The sequence below is a fragment of the Lissotriton vulgaris genome, chromosome 3_1 (genome assembly GCF_964263255.1).
Source record: "Lissotriton vulgaris chromosome 3_1, aLisVul1.2, whole genome shotgun sequence".
In the NCBI taxonomy this organism is placed as follows: domain Eukaryota; kingdom Metazoa; phylum Chordata; class Amphibia; order Caudata; family Salamandridae; genus Lissotriton; species Lissotriton vulgaris.
In genome coordinates, this window is record NC_141689.1 from 2,131,697,048 (window position 1) to 2,131,720,917 (window position 23,870).

The 23,870-nt window shown below is 44.3% G+C and overlaps 1 protein-coding gene across 1 annotated transcript in view; it reads left to right on the forward strand.

Moving 5' to 3' along the window:
* Positions 1-23,870, forward strand: part of ATP8A1 (ATPase phospholipid transporting 8A1) — a 780,070-nt gene that overhangs the window by 396,737 nt on the left and 359,463 nt on the right. Inside the window, exon 14 of the mRNA XM_086963885.1 lies at positions 5,197-5,285. Within this exon, the coding sequence (XP_086820011.1) occupies positions 5,197-5,285 (89 nt within the window). The remainder of the gene's footprint in view (positions 1-5,196; positions 5,286-23,870) is intronic.

The following is a 23,870-nucleotide window of genomic DNA, read 5'->3' on the forward strand; positions in this document are numbered from 1 at the left end:
GCAAACTCCCTCCACTTTTATTTGTAAAAGTAGTCCCTGGTTTCAGAAAATGTTGGCAAGCAGGGACTGCAAATGTAGGTTTGCTGTTCTTGCAGGCCTACAACCCAGTTATGCCGCCTTTCTTCCAGGGGCACCAAGTATCTTCTGCCTTGTACATATATCAATGAAGTAGTTGTTTTTGTGACATCCTGTGATTGGGCACTTTGCAACACGACTGATTAGTACATCAGTCTCATCGCAAAATGAAAGCCAAAGTCTCAAACTAGTTGGTGTGCAAAAATAGCACATCAACTGGTTAGCGGCCTGGACTTTTTATGTCAAACCCTAAAAAATAATGTATTATTTAGACTTCCAGTTGATTAGATCTTTGTGAACCATGTAGATTTGCAACATCTTCGCCAACCTCTGCTGATTTGGCATTTATGCTTAGGGAGTGGAGACAATCTCTTGCTTGATCTTTAAGCCTTCGTTTTGACCAAATGTCTTTGTTTTTTTTACCTTATTAGAGTCCCACCATCTATATTGTAGATAGATATGAGGAATATGTTCAGATAGCTGGGAATGTAGAAGCAGAGTTCATCTTGTAGGTACTCTCTCCTTTATTGTTAATTTCTGTAGCCAATTATTTGTCTCTACTACTAACCTTAAGACCCACTTGGCACTTACGAACAGTTGTAAAGGTTTCAGTGTCAAGTACCTGATACTGCCAACACCATCAAAGAGATGAGAATCTGCAATTAATCTAATTTGGGTTGTAACATTTGCCTGGATGATGCAGCCCTGTGCATTCGTTTGTGATGTGTAGCAAGTCAGTAAAGACAACTTGTGGCTACAATAATCAAGGAATGGAATCTGTGATTTAATGGGAGGCTATAATGCCATAGAATGCAAGAATGAGAGTTTTGCATTGCCTCCCTGCATTTATTTCTCAACTGTGTGATGATCATAAACCAAGAGAAATAGCGCCTTGAGATTTCCAGTAATGCAGCAAATGCATAAAAATGAGCTCCTGACAACATATAATTTTTCCTACATCTGTCGTCTTAGGTTTGACATAAGCGACTATGTGCTTTACATTGAAACAACTTCGATTGTTGGTGACTTTCGTTCTCTTTGAATACTCGCACCTTTAGCTGGTCTTGCAGTGATTTTTTCTCTGTGTTTATTAACCTTACTCAAAGACGAAGATAAATTCCCTTTGGTAACCAAATAAAATAATTGTTCAACCAATTGTCTCAAATATGTCACAAATCATTTGTGTCAATCATGCAAAAAAAACATATACCTATACTTGCAATGCCATAAGACAACCACTGACTAATAATGGAATGGCACCTATAATTTATTAAAACATTTTGGGAGCCATTAAAATATTTTCAGAATTCATAAATCTTCATATTATAAAAAACAAAAATCATTGTACAATTTTATGTGTTACATAGACAGCATATCAATAAATCAAGAGGGAGATACAAAAATTCCTCAAGTATCAAGAACAAATATTATATCATATATATAAATCCTACAAATGGTACATACACAATATCTATGTATTAAAAACAATAAAAAATGTATAATCTAACAGAAACAAAAAACAAAAAAAGAAGAGAGAGAGACTGATAGCAAATACAACAGTACTCTTATTAGTGGTTTGCGGACAAATCCAGGTAAAAAAATCTCAAATGCCAGACATATATGTAGTCCACTTTTTTTTATCATCGTGACTGGCCGGTACACAGGATGTAGTGTATCCCAAGCGTCAATGCGTTTCGGTGGTTTTCGCAGAGTGATTGCCACCTTTATCAAGACAAATATCATGTGCCTCTCCTTATAAAATCTTCATACAAATACCCAAGCAACTGTGGCGAGTATCCTACAGGCGTGAATAGTCCTTGTAGGGAAATGGGTCCACCGCTTACTATAGGGATACCATCATTCCAATTGGAAAATCCCGCAGTGATGATCTATTTAATTGTGCTCAATGATTCCAGGTCAATCTGTTTACGCTGTCCCTTCTTACGAGTGGATATTCCAGGATCTCAAACCACGGGACCTACAATCTCCCGAAAGCATTTGGATCCTATATTTATTTATTTATTTATTTATTTAATTGATTTATATAGCGCATTATAACCCAGGGGTCTCTAAGCGCTTTGTCAGGGTCTGCTTAAGCGATTAAGAAAGAATACAGCTGGTCAAAAATTAGAGGCAACCCCACGCTTGCTGAAAGAGCACTGTTTTTAATTTCTTTCGGAAGGGCATCAGCTTGGTTTCTTTCCGCAGTTCCAGTGGCAATTTATTCCAGAGAGCTGGGAGTGTGTAAGAAAAGGCACGACCTCCCACAGTAGCCAATCTACAGAGTGGTTGAACAAGGAGGGTAGCTTCTGCAGATCTTAACGCCCTCCCCGGCCTGTAGAGAGTCAGGCGTGATTTCATGTAGCTTGGTGCCCTACCATATAGGGCTTTGTGGACAATGCACGGCCCTTTGAACGTTAGCCTCTGCTTGACTGGCAGCCAATGTAGTTCACGCAAGAGGGGGGATGCATGCGTGTTCCTCTGCTTTTTAAAGATGAGTCTGGCAGCGTCATTCATGACAACCTGCATCTTGTTTAGAAGTTTTTGCGGTAGTCCTATGTACAACGAGTTGCCGTAGTCCAGCCTGGCTAAAATCATAGCAGAGACCGCACTCCTCAAGGTGGAAAAGGACAGCAACGAGGAAACTTTCCTGAGTTGTTGAAGGAGGCCGACACAGGTGCCCACTAAAGCTGTAACTTGTTTATTCATGGACATCTTACCATCCACATGGATGCCCAGGCTTTTGACCACCGCCGCCGGTTCCGGGGGCATACCCAGCTCCCTAGGCCAAAATTGATCATTCCATGGGTTGCCAGCGATGGTAATTGGCAACACCTCGGTCTTATCCGGATTGATCTTTAAGGAATTCCTGGACATCCAGTTGGCTGTACTTCTCAGGATATTTTGCAGTCTTGCGAAGGCATCCTGGCCATCATCCAATTGGATGATGATTTGGGTGTCATCCGCATAGTTGTACACCTGGCAGTCCATTTGGTTGAGCATTAGAATCAGAGGCTGTAAATAGATGTTGAACAAAAGGGGTGACAGAGCAGACCCTTGCGGTACTCCGCAGGTGATCGATGTTGCGGTGGAGAACAGGTCACCAAGTTGCACTCTCTGCATCCTCCCTTGAAGAAAGGAGGTGAACCATGCAAGTGCTGTGCCCTGAATGCCGAACTCCCTCATCCGCGACAATAGTTGTTTATGACACACGGTGTCAAATGCCGCGGAGAGGTCCAACAGCACCAGGGCACCCGGGGTTTTCTTGTCTGCTCTGTTCCTCAGTTCATCTACAATCGACAGCATGACGAGCTCCGTGCTGTGATTCGCACGAAAACCCGCCTGATTCGGCTCTAACTGGACGTTACTTTCCAGGTGTTCCGACAGAGTGGTAAGTACGTGTTGCTCCAGCACCTTCGCCAGGAACGGTAGCTGGGAGATTGGTCTGAAGTTTTTCAGACATTTCACGTCCGCCCCCGTTTTTTTCAGCAGGGGGATCAGCCGGGCTTCCTTGAAAGAGGAAGGCACTTGTCCTACCTGTAAGGATGAGTTTAGGAGGCTCAGCACATCTTCCTCTATACCAGGGAGTGCCAGTTTAAACACTTCAGGTGGGCACGGATCAGCCCTGGAGCCCGACTTGACCCGCCCCATAAGAGAAGACAGCCTCTCCTTTGTGATCAAGGGTAAGGCAGTTAATGGGGTTATCACTGGCATTCTAACTGGCATGACCTGCGGCGGGCAGTCAATCTTGGGGGTCGCAGTGATTTCAGCAACAAGATCTGTAATTTTGTTAGTAAAAAAGTCCTGACATTTTTGGCAGTCTTCCTGGATAAACTCCGTAGTCTGTTCCTTATTTTTCCTAAGCTCCGTGAGGACTCGGAATATTTCTTTCTGGGGATTCGTGGCAGTTGCAATCCTCTCCTCAAAGAACTCGGACTTCCTAGCTATGATCGCCTGCTTATAGCTAGCGAGTGCCTGTGTATATCGGCTCCGGGAGTCGGAATTGTAATCCTTTCGCCAGGCTCTTTCCAGTTTCCTTAGCCCCCGTTTCTTCTCTCTAAGTAGTTCATTATACCACGGGGCCCCAAGTCCTCTGTCCAGTAGGTTCACCCTATGGATTGGTGCCACCCAATCCGCGGCCTTCGTGATCTTATCCATAAGTTCCTTACAAAGGACCTCTGGATTATCTGTCCTGTTATTAGGTGGGGGATAAGTTCGAAGGAGATCTACCATTTTATCTCCATCGATGTTTTTCCATTTTCTGACCGCCTTCCACCCTCCCCTGGACGTCGTTTTTTGTTCGTCCACTAGTAGCTCACCTCTCACCAAATGGTGATCGGACCATACGCATGGCTGGGCAGTTACCGCGCCTTGCGCAGGGACTGTCATCCAGACCAGGTCAAGGGTATGACCCTTGACGTGAGTCGGGCCCTTCACTTGTTGGAACAAATCTAGTGATATCAATGCCTCCTCAATCTGGAATGCTTGACCTTCTTTCGGGACTTTTTCCCAATGGTAATTAAAATCACCCATGATGACTACTTTAGTGTTTTCCAGTCCTTCGGCGTCCGTGCGTCTGATCCCTAGTGTTGAGGCATGGTCCAGTGCACATTTTTTATTGTTTTTAATACATGAATATAGTGTATGTACCATTTGTAGGATTAATATATGTGATATAATATTTGTTCTTGATACTTGATGAATTTTTGCATCTCTGTCTTGATTAATTAATATGCTGTCTATGTAATCCATAACATTGTTCAATTATGTTTTTTACAATATGAAGATTTATGAATTCTGTATAATGAACAGTTTTTTAATGGCTCCAAAATGTTTTTAATAACATTTAGGAGCCATTCCATTACTACTCAGTGGTTGTCTTGTGACATTGCAAATACAGGTATATGTTTTTTTGTATGATTGACACGAATGGTTTGTGGTATATTTGAGACAATTGGTTGAACAATTATCTTATTTGGTTACTGAAGGGAATTTATCTTCCTCTATGACTAAGCAACGCCCTGTCCCTTTGGTACATGGGGCTTCTCTCCCTCTATTGGGTTTATTAACCTTATTTACAGCCATTGTGTTCTCATTATTCTCAATTGTTTATTTCTTTAGGTCAAATACATCTTTTCAGACAAAACTGGTACCCTTACCTGTAATGTGATGCAGTTTAAAAAGTGCACAGTTGCGGGGATTGCTTACGGGTAAGTACTTACTAATGAGTATGTCTCTTTTGGGGTGCTTTATTATTTTTGGAGGAATGTATGACCATCATGATGAAAGTTTTCCCTACTAATCAGAAATACTTTGAAAATGTTTTTGAAGAAATAGAATGTATTTCTCTGTGTGCTTTTACAAATGGAATTTAAAAGTTTCTAGCTGATATACTTTAACGTTTTCAATTCTGGTAATGTTGCGGATACACAGATTATGATTCCTCTTTCTTCACTTCAAGACAGCAGCCCTTGTCTGCCGCAACAACACACTAAATTTCCTAAGAGTCATGGGTAAAGGAGTTACCCATAACAACCAATAGCATTTCATGTCTCTGTGTGTATTCCCTCCTTTTTAGACTCCTGTCCTCTTTCCTCCTGGGAACACTGCTTTTCTGATTCCTGTGAACTTATTCTTGCATCTGATCCTTACCTAAAAAAACGACTCAAATAAACCTTACAGCATAGCACCTACTACCTGAAAGTACGTTTAGAAAAAACATTTCAACCCTTAAGATACAATTCTCTTAGAAAATACCTAAATGTATCTCTACTCCTTAAGTTTCATTGGGTTGGGTCCTCTAACAGATATTTCCTTATCATATTTGTGAGTTGGAATAATCCTTGCCTCCTTCTCTTTAATAGAATTGAAAACCTTCCTTTTTATTAGCAAGGAAATGTTATATTCAATGACTGGAAGGCTAGGATTGTGCTACTTTAAAGCTTAAGTATTAGTAATGAACCCACGTGTACTACTAGTTTAATTAGTATTTTTTGAAAATAAAATCAGATAGCCAGTCTGCCTTGTTCATGATGTCCTCCAACCAAGAACCCATAGATGAACGTGCACCAACTTACATGCATCTACCCCGCTTTCTGCATTACCCATCTAACCAATCTGGTTATGGTGGGGTAGAACAAAGGGTTGAAAGGCTTTTTTTGTAGCAGTGACACATTTAATAACTCTTGGAGGCCTGAGGGCTTCCATCATGGCTTTGTTACCCTTAATGCATTTCATCACACACAATTTAGAAGATTCCTTAAATTCTGGGTAAGAAAATACTCTGGTATTAAGCTTTGCCCTTCTAGAAACTGAGAATGAGACTCCATGTGCGGTGAACATTCTTTCTGAAAGTTCTAAGCTTCTCTCGCCCAACACTCTTGCCAGAATTAAACAAATCATCATTAACTTATCCAGTGTTAGACCTGTCAGCCTTCCCTGGGCCTTCCCCAAAACCTTTTGTCTCTCTTCCTCCATTTTGCTGGATTTCTTTTAGGCCTTAGGATCATGTGCACTTTACCACTGCTAACCAGTGCTTAAGTGCTTGTACTCTATCCCCTCAAACATGATTGCTTTGTCTCATACCCAATTGCCATATTTAATTTACCTTTAAGACCCTTGTAGAGTGATATACCATATACCCTGGGCCTGTAAATTAAATGCTACCATTGGGCCTGCAGCACCTATTGTGCCACCCGCTTAAGTAACTATTAAAACATGTCCTGAGCCTACCACTGCAACCTGACTGCAGTTTTAAACTGCCATTACGAAGTGGCAAGAAAACCCCCTTACTAAGCCTTAAACTCCCCTTTTATTACATATAAGTTAATCGTAAGGTAGGCCTTTGTAGCCCATTGGGCAGAGTGCATTGTAATTAAAAGGTAGGACATGCACTTTTACGTTTTACATGTCCTAGTAGTGAAAAACACCTACATTAGTTTTTCACTACTTTAAGGCATACCCCGCTCAAAGGAAAACATTGGAGATTACTGATTACATTTTATAAGCTGTAATTTCCAATTTGGAGTCGGTAGCTATGTCATGTTTTGTGTCTGTGGAATTGTAATGAAAAACCCTAATTAATGGTAAAGTCATGTTTTTTGTATTGCAGTTTTGCAAATGCCCCTTTTAGAAAGTATATATTATTTGTGTGTTTTGCTCTTAATCTGCTTGCAGCCTGCATGAGTTGGTGTAACTGACCATTAGACTTTGTTAATTCCTCCGAAACAGTCACACAATAGAGGGATTAGGTGTGCATGAATGAGCCATCTGCTGGCAGGATGGGGGCGGGCTGAGCACAGCCCTACTCGCAACCATATAGGAAGTCCTCTGACTTCACACACAGGACCTATCACTTCCGAATTATCACTCCAGCAAGTTTGGAGCCGGGGCAAGGAAGTCAGGAAATTCCATGCACTTCAAAGCCACTGTCTAGAAGCTTCTCCCAATTGCTAGAAGGAGGGCACCAGGGTATAGAAATAGGATCTCGGACACCAACTCTTCAGTTCACTTCTGGCCCTGCAGTAGAACTCTCAGAGGACTGCCTGCTGTACACTCCGCAAGACTGCCTTGTTGTACCTGGAAGGACTGCTTTGCTGCCAGAAGCCTGTCTTGAACCCTCAGAGGCCAGCACTGCTATTGAGCCCTGCATCTTTACCTGAACCCAAGACTACCAGAGTGACTCTGAGGACTAGTTTGCTGGCTTCCTATACAGAGTCACAGGGACACAAAAGGCTCCCACCTTCCTGAACCCGCACCAGAGTGAATCCCGAACCCCCAAAGGAATGTCCCACAAGTCCTGGCCCAGATGGTCAAATTCCAAAACTGAGGACTTAGAAAATGTTTGGCCAAAAACTTCTCTGAGAACCAGAGGAAGACCAGAACCAACCAGCTCGCCTATCCGTCTGAGGTGCATCGCCGGTTGGATTGACTTTGTGGCTTCTTCTGCTACGTTCTTCTCTGCAGCAGAAAATCCTGTTCAGCTGTACTTCGCCAAAGAGTTAATGGACCACATTAAACTGTCTTCAGCTATAGCCTCATGCCTCGTCCTGCTGGAGAGTTTTAACTTCAAAAAAGAGGCTAAGTCTGAGCATTGAAATCTTAACCGCAGCGTTGAGCCAAGGCTCCCTCCTCGGACACTTCCTGCTGCCATGTCTGTTTGAACATTACCTTCTCAGAACGTTTTTCCCAAAATTTCTTCTAAGTCTCAAGGTAAGCACTAACCAGGCCCAATTCGCTTGTATCTGAACCTTGCTCCATCGCCGCCTGCCATATTCTTTTAGTCTTTGACCCGATCTCGCACAACTAAATGGCCGCGGTTGACACTTTCATCTGATAGGCGGTCATTTTTACAAAAAAACTTTTAAAATTCATAAATCCGGTTCTCCTAATCATATTTTTGTAATTTTGGTGTTAAAATTTTTATACAAATACCCTCTGTTGTTTCTAAATTGGTCTGGGATTTTTCTTGTGTTGTTTTTCGCTTTATTACTGTTGGTGTGCTGAATAAATACTTTACACATTGCTTGTCAGTTAAGCCTGGCAGCTTTTTGTCCCAATCTACCCATGGTTAAGCACGTTCATGTTGTGACTTTTTGTGGTTCACCCTGCAAGGGACTGTGGCTGTTGCGTGACCACATATCACACCTCAGTCCACCAACAACCCAATTTCTCACACCCAATAAATGTTCTGGACAGATACTTACTACTTTGCCAAAAAGAGAAACAAGTTCAACACTTGGTTGACATTCCACAGATGAGAGTATTTTAGTATCCGGAATAGTGGTAGTTCCATCCCTCTGAGTAACATTCATACTAAGAGATGTTCCCCCTCAGTCACGCCATCTTTGCACACGTGGCCTGATGAAATGACTGGCCAAAAACTATTTACTAACTTTTAATATTGGCCTTATGTGATAATGTGTGATCTAAAATATAAAATGTAGACCAGATTTGACTCCATGCAATCCCCATTCAACACAGCTACATATCCATCTCATCCAAGTAGCTTTGTATTGCTTAACCTTGCTGTCTGACCAAACTTTCTTGATGAGGTCTTGAGCATGTTTAAAAGGCCCAGAACTGTCCAACATTCCCTCTAATCCTCCATGCCATAAACTAAAATGACTCTTCCAGGGTGTTCCGAAAGTAAGGGAGATGGTGAAGCCCAAGAAGATTGATCAGAACTAAGAGACATAGTTGCGACTACTAGATCTTGTTTCTCAGAATCAAGTATACCTTTTGTCTTGTTAGTTGGACTGCCACCTGCGCAAGCATGGCGAGTAGGGGGTAGGCATAGTTGATCGCTGGTTTCCACACTTGAAGGAAAACATTAGTTGCTGCTGCTTCTGTCTCCAGTTTCCAGCTGTAATATGCCAAAAGCTGATGGACCAGTCTGGTGGCAAGCAGGTCTTTGTGACAAGGGCCATTAGGTGCTTGAAACACTCCTAAATGTAACTTCCAAGAGTTGGCATCCTGAAAGTGACGTGATTGCCAATCTGCAGTTGTGTTCTGATGTCCCTGTAGGAATTCTGCCATCACCGCCACCTGGCTGTCCAGTCAAAAGGGTTCCAAAAGTCCTTGATGATTTCCACTAGGAATCAGGTACTAGTTCCCCTTCTGTAATTCGTATAGCACACCTCTGTAATGGTGTCCTTCTTGAGTAGTACACAATGTTTCTCTTTGTCTTTCATCCAACATTTGAGGGGAAAAGATACCACCAGAAGTTCCATGCAGTTTATATCTAATCCTAGTTCCTCTTCTGATCATTCTCTGCCTGTAAACAAGTATCCACAGCGTGACCTTCTGGCATCGGATTTGATGATCAGGTCTACTGTCGAACCAAAGATGCCTTGCTATCCCATTTTGCATGTGCTGAAGCCACCAGTATATTTCTTCTTTGTCATTGTATACTAGCCCCATTGATTCTGAATAGGTCAATCATCTTCTGAGATGTGCAGCCTTCAGGCGTTGCAATGCCTGAGAGTGCTGCGGTCCTAGAAATATGGCCTGGATGGATGAAGTAAAGAGTCCCACCAAGCAAGCCAACTGTCACAAACATATCCTGGATCTGACAGGGCTTGCCATAGTTTTTTCCTGATGGTCATCATTTTTTAGTTTGAGTAATCTGACAATCACTCCTGTCAGATCCCCTACAAAACCTAGAAACTGAATTGACTGTGTAGAAATGAGCTCAGATTTCTCTTAATTGATCATGAAACCCAGGTCTTGTAACAGAGAACCGTCAAAGATTTTCCAACAACCCTTAAGGACATTAATCCATGATGAGAATGTCATGTAGATAAAAAATCAATCTCACGCCTCTTTCCTGGAGAAATTCTATTACGGGTCTCAGGACTTTTGTGGAACACCACTGTGCTGATGTTGAAAGGTACCGTTGTGAACTAGTACGGCTTCTATCTCCACTGGAACTGCAGGAATGTGGGATGTGGTTGGAAAATTAGTATGCCTGGTATGCATCTGTCAAGTCCAACTGCACCATTTAATATTCCTTTCTGAGAATATCTTTGAGTAGATGAATTCCTTCCATTTTGAAATGTCTTAAGATCACCCACTCATTGAATTCTTTTGGACTGATTACTGGGTGGAAGCCATTGCCCTACCTCTGGACTAAGAAAATGTTGCTGATGAAACCTCGGGTGAGATACTGTCTAAATGACAGGTCTTTTTAATTGTAGTGCCACTACCACTTCATCTAGAACTCCGGAGTTTTCTTCAGAAAATATGATGGACTTCGACTTCTGCCATTAGTTTAGTCTGCCATAGAGTTTCAACTGAAATATTGTGATGGTTTGGGGGAAGAAGTGATGAGACTTACCGGAGTAACAACTGCCTGCAGTGTTGCTGCCTATAAAGGAGGCTCTGAAACCATGTCCCCTGTTCGCTCCTCGAGACGGTAAGGCACCTCGGTATAGGTTATTCTCCTATCAATCAATCAATCAGAGTACTTGTAAAGCGCGCTACTCACCTGTGATGGTCTCAAGGCGCTCAGGGGAGGGGGTGCCGCTACTGCTCGAAGAGCCAGGTCTTGAGGAGTCTTCTGAAGGCAAGTAGGTCCTACCATTGTTCCTGGAGGTGTGGTAGACCCCTTTAAAAGCCTTGGGTTAAGAAGCAGTCATCTGAGTGCTTTCGTCCTTGGCTAGCCCCTCCAAACTCTTTTGGCCAAAAATGTTCTTTATGTAGGACTGTGCCTTGTCTGAGGAATTGAAGATAAACACATATTTGCTTTGCTCCCTTAGGAACGTGTCAATGAACAGGCCACCTTCTGCTACCTGGTTAGCCTCAGACATGGCGAAGTCACCCAGTTTCTGGTGTACCTTAATGAGCAAGAACCTAAACCTCTCCCTTTAGATGGTGCAGTTCGCATTGCCCAATAGCATGACAGCATGTTAAGCTCAACCTGACAGGATCTATGGTGAGATAAGCTATCTTTCTAAGAAGTGGAGCTGTCACATTTAGAAGTATATTCTGGCAGCCCGACAGAGTATGCCAATAGCCTTCTTAGGAACTTTTACAAATTTTGCTAGGAACATAGCCACTTTACTGTCAATCTTAGATGGTTGGTTGGATGCCTTCAGCTTTCATTCTAGCGCTGAACTCTTGATCTAAGGGTTTCCCGATTGAGGTGGCATCATTTGTGCAACCCAGTCAGCCAGAATCTAAACTGAGGATCTGGGGTGATAAATGTTCCCAGGATCCAACATATACATGGCTGCTTTTGTGTATTGGTCCTGATCATCTATTTTCTGCCCTTTAAGGTTAGAAGTTGGGTGGTACCGTCTGCCGGTATCCACATCATCATCATCATCATCATCATCATCAGAGTCACCAGGGGACTGCAATCTCCCTTCATCACCATCCTGAGAAAGGAAAGGTTCAGTGTCAAGCCAGTCATTGCTGGCAACAGGTTTCCAGACGTTCCAGGAGGGGATCTGCTCTGCATCGTTTCCCTTCTGTTGTGCTCTTGTGTGTTTGGCACCAAGTTTAGGGTAAGTCCTCAGTTCTTGTGGTGACTGCTGTATTTTGTCCTTCTTTCTTCCCAGGTAGACAAATAGGAGTTCCTGGTGTAAGGGGACTCCTAAATACTGAATTTAGGGGCATTTAGGGGAGTGTAGGGAAGTGGCCAATGGGCTACTTACCCCTGGGGCAACTACACCCCCTATATCACCACTCCCTGTGGAGAGTGTGCATAATCCCTACCCAGATTTCCTAGTTTCATCAAAACCAAGATGGTGAAACCCTTCTTCGACAGTGCACCTCAGGTGGCCCACCTTAGGGTTGTGCCTAGCCTGTAAGTGTGACACACCTTCTGACTATCTAATTTCCCACCCGCTCAGGTGCCAAATGGGCCTCAGGGAAGTGGGTGGCACTCCCCAGGACTTGGGTAAGCCAGGGTCACATATCAAAGGGGGCAGATGCTTTGATATGGCAAATAACGCGCTATCCTGCTGGAGGAGGTGCGAGCACCTTCCTCTGGAGCAGGCATTGTTTGTGGCCTCTAAGAGCGTGGGCCTTCACCTACAGGGGGTCAGAAACTTGTCTGTGGTGGCAGGCTGGATGATACCAGTCAACCAGCTCACTAAACGACTAGTAGGTTTTCAGGGGACACCTCTAAGGTGCCCCCTAGGTGCATATCAGAATAAATCTGACACAGGCATCAGGATAGATTTATTGAGACGAGGTGTTTGATACCAAATACCATTATTTTCAGTGCAGTCGTTATATAGCATGGTAACTCGTAATGATCAATCCCTTGTACATGCCTTTAACATGGCTGCCTGATCACTTGTAATGCCCTAATAATGGAACTGGGCATCACAGGGCATATCTGCTTATGCAGATATGCCCTCATATGTATTATAATGCATCCTGACTTACGGCTCTCAAGGCTCTAGGATTCACTTACAAATAGTATATGTAGTGTACTTTGCCATTGCTCACAGGGAGTGGGCAATGTCATGTTTTTAGAAGGGTTTGCACCCTTTCACACATCATGCAATGGCACCTTGCATGCAGTTTTTGTGTGGGTCCGTTTGGGTGACATAATACATGCTACAGGCCATAGGGACCTTCTTTAGCACCTATATCATAGGTGGCATTAACCAGAGACTTACAAGGGTGCTAAACTCCTTGCCAATTAGGTTACAATGGAACACATGTACAGTTTTTAGGGAAAAAACACTGACACTGGGTCCTGTTTAGCAGGGTCCCAGTGCACTTTCACTGAAGAACACAAGTACCAGTGAGCAAAATGCACGGGTGACCATGTCAAAAAGGGGCACTTTCCTACAGTCATGTGAAGAAAATTTGATAAATACAGTATTTTTGTAACACTAGAAGGCATTGTTTTTACCAGAATTACCTGCACACTCTTACTGCAGGCAGAAATTTGTTGTAGAACCTGTGTTTTCAAATGAAATTGTAGTGATTTTCCTTTTGAATGCTTTAGACCATTAAGAATTTTCTAAAACTCATAGAACATCACACTGCTGCTATTTCTGGTTTTTCAGTTCACAAACTTTGAAAGGCTTTTCAGGACAGGCATCAATATAATTTGTATATGTGATCAAAGATTGATTAAGTATTCTAAATCCAGACTTGTTTCTGTCTTCCTTCTATTCCCAATTTTTCATTCTGACATGCCTGCTTTGCCTCTTCCATTGAAATATGATATTTGAGCGTTCATCACTAAATTCTTTGAGTACATATGTCCACCTTTATTTTAATGATTATAAATACTTTATCTTTGAAGGTTACTTTTATTTTACTGCCAGCTGCACATATAGATTTATTTTATCATTCTTTTTTCGTTACCCTATAAACTGGTTTATAAACTTTCCACTTGTAAGCATGCAAGTGTTTCCAAGTTTATGTATGTGAATTTCCGACTTCGATGTCTGTCCTCTCTGAATTTATTCAGGATGGCTACAATGCTTTGTTGGCCAGTCCCCAAAGGTGAGCCCACTCCAGTTACTCCAGTCTGTGCTTCCACGGGCTCTGGCGCCTAAGAAATCAAAGCTTGCCAAGGCACCACCCCAGTGCTAGCTGAGATGCCATCCTCTGCAACAGCTTCAAAGTCAACAAAAATCATCCGAGTTGCAAATTAAAATATTAAGGCATGTTTTGAGGGTGCACTCTTGGCATAGCACCTTCTCTTGACCCAGGTACCCGTCTGGATGTAAGAAATATGTGGTTCCGGCTCTAATGTTAATGCCATGCTCAAACATGATGATTCGCAGGTTGATAACCTCCTTCACCCTTTTAACTCAGATGCTCAAAACTGATTTGCAGAATGCAGAAGAACATCCCATGTTTCTCTGTAAAACCTTTTAAAGAAGTCTCTTTGCCCACTACAGTGACATGAAACGCAGCAGAAGATTTGGAGTTGACCATTACTTCTGCAGGGGTAAAATCTTTCAACTGTCTTCTGCAGTTACTGAGCTCTTGGTCTCCTTCAGTGAGGAATTACACCCTCATTGGGTCCAGTATCCATAGGCCAATAGCCAGGCAGAACAGAGCTGCCCAGTGTGTCTCTAAGTTCTTGTCCCACGATTTGGCAGAAAGTGTACTGGTCCAAGCTTTGTTTTTGAAATTGAACCCAAATACATTTCCCTTCTACCTTCTAAGTTCTCACAGTCTGCAGCTGAAATAGCAGGAGGTGTAGCGCTTTCTAAGTGTGGCTTACAACATACTGGATCTGTGGGGTTTCCCTCATTTAATTCCTTATAAAAGTCGCTTTTTTCCACCTCCCCGGAACCATGAACCATGTCTATTCTATATGACATTAAGCCTACAGCGACTTGTTACCTAATTTATAAAATTGATGTCAAGTTATTTTGAGATGAAACTTGCTCCATCTGTTTTGAGCAGCCAAAGCTGCCCCCACAGGCTCGCCACGTCCTACTAAGTGTCTGGGATTGTGTGCGTTTTGCGATTCCTCAACGTCTGTTAGCTATATCAACCGAAGAGATAGTGCCTATTTCAGCCTGGCACCAAAATGAGCTGGCATTCACTTCCCTGTACTCCTTATGTGATATGTATTCCTTAAAAGCTTTGCTCATATTACTAATTACAATAGGGTTCTTCACCAAAGCTTTACCATGAGGTCAAGTACCCCTTCTATGCCCAGGGATGTGGGCAATTCCAGTGGCTCATGATCAGAAATAATTAATGGTTCCTAGTGGACATCCTGGACCTCAGGAGTAGTCTCTTTTCTAAGAGCATATGATCAGTTTGTGCATAACTTTTATAGGTGGACTAAAAATGGGATGGGAAGCCTATATCTCTACTAAAGCTGGACCATCAAGATGGGTTTTCCGTAGACCCGTGAGGACAGCCATCCCTCCATAATTATATTGCATTTGATCAAATTCTTTGTTCATGAACAGGTTCAGGCGTCCTCCCACCATGATGAGGCATTTTGCCCATTCCAATGTGAGGTCTAGTCCTCAGAAAAAGAATTTCTCCTGGCCTTGGTTCAATCTGTAAAGTGACACAAGTGAGAGGGATTTGTTTCTATTGGTACCCCACACTCCCACCTATCTCCCCTTCATTGTCTTCCAGTGGTCTTTAACTTTGAACAATATCCTCCTTAAATAAGAATTACCACCCCTGCTGTCTTTCTTCTGGATGAAGAAAAGAAATGGGAGGGGAAGGTGTTCGACCTGAGGCGAGCTTAATCAGTGGGAAGCAGGTGGGTCTTCTATAGAAGGCCCATGTCCATATTTAGTAGTGCAAGTTCATACAGAAGCCATTTCATCTTTGCAGCGATATTTACGCATATTCATTCTAGGTGGTTATGATCAATTGTGTCATGAAGATAAATAAGTGAGCTGGAGGTAGTCTTTCAAAACACTAATGTGTGGTGGGCTTCTGGAGGAAGGTCAGGTGTGTAAATGTACAACGATCGCCCAATAGTAAAGTCTGTAAAATTAACTTGAAAAAAGTTAACCAGAGCTTGGACTGCCTATAAATAGAAGATAGACTGTCCCTAAATTACAGTCATCTTGGGTCTCGGCAACAAACAATTTAAATATGGTATTTCTAATCTCAGCCGAAATTACTGTAAAAATTACTTGAATAGAGGGGTAGTGTTCCTGTTAAACAAGTGCCCAGATAGTGGTCCCATTGAAGTCTGTATCAGGTTGTCTGGTTTGGCAATGGGAAGCATAAGAATTTTTTTTAATTGAGATTCTGCTGGAGTAAATCTTTAAGTGGCCTTTACATTTATTTCCGGCAAGCACCATGGTAGGTCTGTGGCACAGGCCCCTCTTAAACTTCTAGACAGCATGTCTGGATCTGTGTCAAGCTGAGTCATCACTAGGGAGGCAGTCCCAGAGGGCTCAAAACAGTGGGCGCTCAGACCAAGCAGAGTTCCAACAGGAGGAAGGACACACTAGAAGTGTTTGTGGCCAACATCCAAATCAGTGCCTGAATGTCCCCCCTCTCAGCATGCTAATTAGCATGGCCCAATCCAGTTTCTCCCAGTGGTTGCCATCTTAAAGTCCAGCGCTCGGCAATGTCTTAACGGCACCAGCCTCAATGTTTGTCCATTTAGGCCCACTTTGCTAAAAGTTTATAGACCAAGCAGGCCACAGAGACTGCTCGACCTGTGTGAGGGGCCCAGGACTCACCAGCAAATATGTTCTTTCAGGCGGGGAGGCTCACCACGGGTCCCCCGCAGCACCACCAGTCCAAAACACAGGATTTCCGAGCTTTTGTTTATAGTGAAAACTCCTCACTGAACAAAACGCCAGAGTATTGTGGTGCATTTCCGCCTGTTAGAGCGGACCACCATCGACTTCCATTTTGGTTAGCAGTCTAGTCCTCCTCATTAGGAGGAGTGCAGACTTTAGTATTTGCAATGCAGGCATGGACAGGCAAGTAACTTGAGGAATTGTGTGTTAATTTGTTGTCACCCGCAGTTTAAAATTACTAATGCTAAACTAACTGCGGCTAGTTTGATTATCTTGCTATAACGAAGTTTTCTAAACGCTACATTCTAGAACCAAATGTATTGAATCTGACGGTTGTTAATTGTAAAACACGGTGCTAAAACAAAGTTTTTAGAGAAAAACATTTTTAACTTTTAATTTACAGTGGAAGGATTTTAGAGACCTGGTGTTCTGTTTATGACAAGGACTTGAACGACCACAGACTCAGACGTCGACCTAGGTTTAGTTTGCTCACTAGGGTACAGTGATGTTTCATAAACCACATGAGCAGAAAAAGGGAGGCAGAGTGGGCCTAATCTATAAAGGAAAATTAGACTTTGCCCTTCTTAGCCTAGATGAAATTGCTGGCCCTGAGCTTCTGGGTTTTTCTTTTAAAAACTGTAAAGGTCATGTATTTTCAGGCATACTGTGCTACCGTCCTCCCAGTCCATCAAACCCTTACCTTCAATCCTTTATTAGCATTTTTGGTAGCATGACTTTGGCCCATTCAAGGTTCCTCATTTTGGGTGATTTAAATTTATGGTCTTCTGGCGAGCCTGAACCTGCACTGAGAGATCTTCTCGGTTCATGTGATAAATTGGGCCTGCAACAATCGGTGCCGAGACCAACTCACCAGGACGGCCATATTTTGGACCTTATTTTTTCATCCCAGGACCTGGCTACGATTAAGAACCTTTCCCTGTGTGCTGGATAGATAATGTTTTAGTGAAATTGTCTGTACAAATAAAAATATGTAGTCTTACAAAAAGCCTTGCAACCTACCAAACGCTATGGCAGGGCATGGAAACAATTCCCGGAATCACCCAGGGACAACTGGGCAATTCAACCATACTGTGATAATGACTTTAACTTTTGCATTTTATAACCAAACACATAGTAACAACTCCCCCCACCCCCAGATCACGCCAATTCCACATAAACCTGTTCACCACTCAATAACACAGCAGGAAATGCTAGCCCCACAAGACCTGCCTGCCCCGGTCCGACTCGGCAACCAGTGCCGTTGAGCGAAGGGCGGGACAGGCAGAGCCAGGTCACTTCCGCCCACATCGAGCGGTTAGCGCTCTAGCTGCAGCACGCAGAGGGGTATTTAGGCAGTGAGGAGCAGGCGGCGAATTGCGGTAGGGAAGACGGTGGCAGTGTGTATTGCAAGCTGCTGGACTTAGCATTTTAACTTCTATGACAGTAACTGTTGAAATCGAATTTTAATTTGCGCCGTTTGTTTATCATTTACTTTATTTACTTTACTTGCTCTGAAGGTCAGGGGCGTTTAGGCGCACTGTTAAATTAAACACTTGAGAAGCCTGGGCTCGATCACACGACCTGCCCGCCCCGGTCCGACTCGGCAACCAGTGCCGTTGAGCGGAGGGCGGGACAGGCAGAGCCAGGTCACTTCCGCCCACATCGAGCGGTTAGCGCTCTAGCTGCAGCACGCAGAGGGGTATTTAGCCCCCTCGTCGCAGTGAGCGCGCAGCGGTCGCGCGCAGCGAAGCGCCTGAGACGCGCCAGAGAGAAGCCCGTCTGCGCCCGCCCGCAACCGGACGGGACTAGGGGCCATGGCAGTTACATCATCTGGACCTAAGGTACCCAGGTTGAGCTATTCCTCACAGGCTCTGATGCGCTTAAGAAGTAACCCACTTACATTATGTATGGAAAAACACCATTGTCTCCTGAAGGGCCGTTTTCGTGCAGGCTATGTCAACACCATTTTCAAATTGTAAAAAATGTATGCCCCCAACAACACATAACATACAAACCTACTGCAATAATTCAGGATGGGAAGAACCTGTTATGTAATATAAGGTCTTTAGCAAAACATTATATTGAGGTCTGGGACCTCATTTCTACACATAAAGCCGATCTGTGTTTCCTCACGGAGACGTGGCTTAAACCCCATTCCATCCCGGCCATTACCCTTGGCATCCCGGAAGGTTATAAAATCATCAGACTGGACAGACCCAAGAAAGCCGGTGGGGGAATAGCAATTGTTCACTAAGACAACATCTCGGTTTCGGTTGTAGACCAATGGTGTAATCCCGCCTTTGAAATGATGGGTTTTAAGATTGGTTTGTCAGCCAAACACAGTAGAAAGGGAGCTTTGGTTTATCGCCCTCCAGGCCCCACAAAAGGTGCCTCTAAACAGTTAGTGGAAGCACTCGCCCCGTATGTCTGCCCAGATAAAGATTTTCTGTTGCTTGGTGATTTTAACATCCATAGTGAGATGGAAAATAATAGTGAGGCTCAATCCTTCTTGACTGACTTATCTTTAATAGGACTGAAACAGCGTAATAGTGGACCTACGCATCTGGCAGGTCACACTTTAGACTTGATTCTCTCCAATTTATCTGGTATTGAATGCTATACGCCTAAACAGTATAATTGGACAGATCATTTTGTGCTTGAGTTCTTGATGCCGGAGATGGGTACATGTTCCAATCTCCCTGTACAAATTCCGGTTAAACGAAGACAATGGCATAAAATTACTGATGAAAATTTTAAAAAGGCTTATGTTCCCCCACATATTCTGGTTACTGATGATATTAATACTGCACTTTCAAAACTGGACTCAGCCACTGACACTGCGGTGGAGCAGATTGTCCCGCTAAAAACATTTAAAAAGTGTCTTGCTAGGAAACAGGAGGTTTGGTTTTCTGAAGAACTGCGAAGCTTTAAGCGCATGGCTAGGAAAACTGAGAAGGTATGGAGAAAGTCGCACTTGGAGGAAGACAAAATCAATCATCAGAAGGCAATAAACATCTATCATAAAGCCATCCGATCTGCACTTAAGAACCATGTTACCTCGCAATTAGAGGCAGCGGGCAATGATTCGAAAGTACTCTTCCAGGTTGTAAATGCCTTTTTAAAACCTGTGGCATGCGAAAGTGCGGATATGGCATCCCAACATCTTTGCGACAACATTTCGAGTTTCTTTACCGAAAAAATTGATGCTATCTATGAAAAGATAGAGGCACTTATCCCAGCCATGACTAGCCAGGATGATCACATACCGGTGCAAACTGTGTCCACTAACTCCAACACCTTCTATAATTTTCCGGAGATCTCTTTGCCAGAGGTTGAGAAGCTGCTCAATAACATTAAAAGTGGGAGCCCGTCTGATTTACTACCAGCCATATTAATGGGAACTTTAGGGAGAACACTTGGTCCTGATATTCAGAGCCTGGTGAATCTCTCATTAACAACAGGGAGTGTCCCACGGGAATGGAAAAAGACCCTAGTCAGACCGATTAGGAAGAACACCTCCTCCCCTTGGACCAACATGTCTAATCTTAGGCCTTTTCTGGGGAAAATCATCAAAAAGCATACAAATAAACATCTGTGCAACTTTCCGGAAAAATCGGGGAGCCTTGATCACCCACAGTCGGGTTTCAGGCCAAAATACAGCACTGAAATGGCCCTGCTGTCGATAACGGATGATCTCCGCATGTACCAGGACAGTGGTTACTCCGTTGTCCTGGTGCTGCTGGATTTATCGGTAGCGTTCGATACCATCTCACATAACATCTTGATCGAACGACTGACTGTGAATGGAATCGGCGGCAAGGCACTGGACTGGATAAAGAGCTTTCTCTCCGACCGCACCCAATGTGTCACCATGGGTGAGTTCAGGTCGGAAGAGGTTAAGATCACCAAGGGGGTTCCTCAGGGATCTTGTTTGAGCCCGACTCTTTTTAACACCTATGTGGCCCCCTTGGCAGATATAACAAGAGCCTTTGGTTTCTGTCCAGTGTCCTACGCTGACGATACACAGCTGCTTTTTCCCTTCAAACTACTAACTCCGGAGGTTATACAATCTTTCTCCGAGGGGATGAAAGCAGTATCTCGGTGGATGCCTTCCAACTTTCTTCAATGTAATGTTGGCAAGACTGAGGTGATGCTTTTCGGTGAAGCTAGGGTCCAATGGTCCCCTGATTGGTGGCCACTGGACTTAGGCCCAGTTCCCGAACCTAAGCTAATAATCAAGAACCGGGGGGTATGGTTGGAACCGGAGTTGACTATGAAACAACATGGTAACAGCATAGTGGGATCTTGTTTTCATATGATAGGTCTCCTTCGTAGGATATTCCCTTTCCTCCCGGACTCCTTCAGAAGAACTTTGGTTCAGGCTTTAGTAATCAGCCATCTTGATTATTGTAATGGTCTTCTTGCAGGTGCAAATGAAGAGGTACTAGACCGTTTGCAAGTAGTGCAGAACACAGCAGCCAGGCTGGTCCTCAATGCCCCCCCCTAGATTTCCATCTAAACCTCTGCTGAATAAACTGCACTGGTTGTCCATACGACAACGAGTAAAGTTTAAGACCTGTTGTACTACACATAAAGGTCTACATGATCTAGGACCGGACTATTTGGCCAAAAAATTTGTACCATATGTTCCTACCCGCACTCTTAGGTCTAGTGAACAGCGGCTGCTGAGTGTACCCAAGATCAGTAGATCTAGATTTGGCGGTAAGGCCCTGTCTGTGGCGGGTCCTATTTTGTGGAATGCGCTTCCACTTTTACTGAGACAATGTCCCGACCATCTTCTTTTTAGGAAACAATTGAAAACTTTTTTGTTTAGCCAAAATTAGTTGTTGCCTATCCTTTGTTTAAAAATTAGGTAACTGTTTCAGATGGTTTTATAATTTCAATGTGACTGCTCTGATACTTGCTTGCCGGCTGTCCTAAGCACGGAGATACTCCTGCGGGAGTCTATTCCTAGCGCTATACAAACCTGCAAATAAATAAATAAATAAATCCCTCCCACAACCCGCCCCCATCGTCTAATAGTGTGCATGTGTATCATTCCGGCAAATGTGCCTCTACCACCGGTGGCGGGTCCAACATCAGACCCCGATAGTCTTCCCACCGCTTTCAAATTATGTAGTGTTTGCGTGGGCACCCCCTAGCAATGAAAATGGGTTGTTCTAGCCCCATTAAACAGCCCAGCCCATTCTTCCATGCGGCCACCAATGGGGCCGTAGGTGCCTTCCAAGCCCTGGCAATATCTATTTTCGCCAGTGTAAAGCCCAATTGTAGGAGGTGCCGTTTATAGATATTACCCACTACCTCCTCCATAACACGCAATAGGGCCAGCTGCGGCGTGCGGGGGAGCTCCCATCCCAGAACTTCCGAGAAGCAAGAATATACCGCACTCCAAAAGCGACTAAGAGACGGACAGCTCCAGACCGTATGAATAAATGTGCCCTCCTCCAGATTACAGCGAAGGCACATGGAGGAGGCGATCCGCCCTGCTTTCCACAAACGCACCCTGGTGAAGTAGACCCTATGTAGGTACTTGAACTGCACCAGCCAAAGGCGCATCGCTATTGCCGCCCCCGCGGGGCTGCTAAGGCCTCAGTCCAATCCTCCTTCTCCAATGCGCCCACATCTTCCTCCCAAGCACTCTGAAGCCTCTGTAGTGTGGGGGAGCAATGAGTGACCAGGGATTGGTAAATTCGAGAGATCTTCCGGTCAGTGAGATCTTCCATGAAGTCCTTCGCCTGTAAGGGGCTAAATTCCGGTAGTAACTCCAGGCCCTCTAAGCTAGGGGATAGGGCATGCCTAAATTGCAGGTAGCCGGTAAAACTGGGATTGAGGCATGGAATATTACTTCTACAGGTCCTGAAAAGATTTGAGCGTCTGGCCCCTCATGACATCTCCAAGGACCGATATACCTATTGCGTCCCAACCCCGGAAGCCCCGTAAGGTCGCTAACTGAGGCAGACGCCCGTTATCCCAGAGGGGTGGTCTCAAGGTTCAAAATGTTCCACCTCCCCATGCAGCGCAGAGCTTGCCTCCAAATCGGAAATACCACCCGCGTGACCGATGGCAGCGACCCCCGCAGCGGTGCCGAATATACTATCGTATGTATGGAATGGGGCCCCGTAATCTGCCACTCAACTGCATATGCCGGGTTTTCCCTGTCACCGTACCACCACTTATTTAGAACCAGCAAGTGTGAAGCTTGATAGTTCGTGAGGACATCAGAGGGCACAGCCCCCCACAGTAGGTGGACAGAAAATATGTGCGCAAGGCCACCCGCACATTTCCCCCCTTCCCACAGGAATCGACCCAGCGCTGCGTTCACTTGCCTAAACCGTCGAGTGGGATCTGGTATGGATGGTTCTGCAATTGGTAGAGGAGCCCGGGAAGCGCCACCATCTTAAAAATCGCCGATCTGCCGTATAGGGACAGAGGCATACGGGACCAGGACTTATGATCTTCCCGAGTGCGTTTCCACATTGGGACCAGATTGCATTCCCAGGAAACTGCAGGTATATCTGATAGAAAAACGGCCAGGTAATTCAGCCCGCCCCGCCGCCAGCTGGACCGAGGACGCCCACGCTCCTACTCCCGTCTGGCCCCCTAAAACCCATAGGTTAGACTTGCGAACGTTCATATAGAGTCCTAAGGTTTCCCCAAAGATTTGCTGAATGCTCAATAGCCGCAGCCCCGTCCTATCTAGAGCCGTGAGAAAGAAAAGGACATTGTCCGCATATAATGCAATCCTATCGGATAGGCCCGGTGTCTATTCAAATCCCCAGATCAGAGTGTCAATGCGCACCCAGGCTGCCAGCAGTTCCATAGCGAGTGCGAATAAATATGGGGACAGGAGGCAGCCCTGCCGTGTACCCCGCTTAATAGAGAAGGACGTAGAAAGTGCCCCTGCCACCCGCACCGACACCGTCAGGTCTGTGTACAGTAGCGTTATGAAGGAAAGAAAGCGCGGGCCGAAGTTTAGCCTCTGCAGCAAGGCAAAAAGGTACCACCAACTCAGGGAGTCGAACGCTCTGTCCATATCGGCCAATAGCAGTGCAGCTGGCT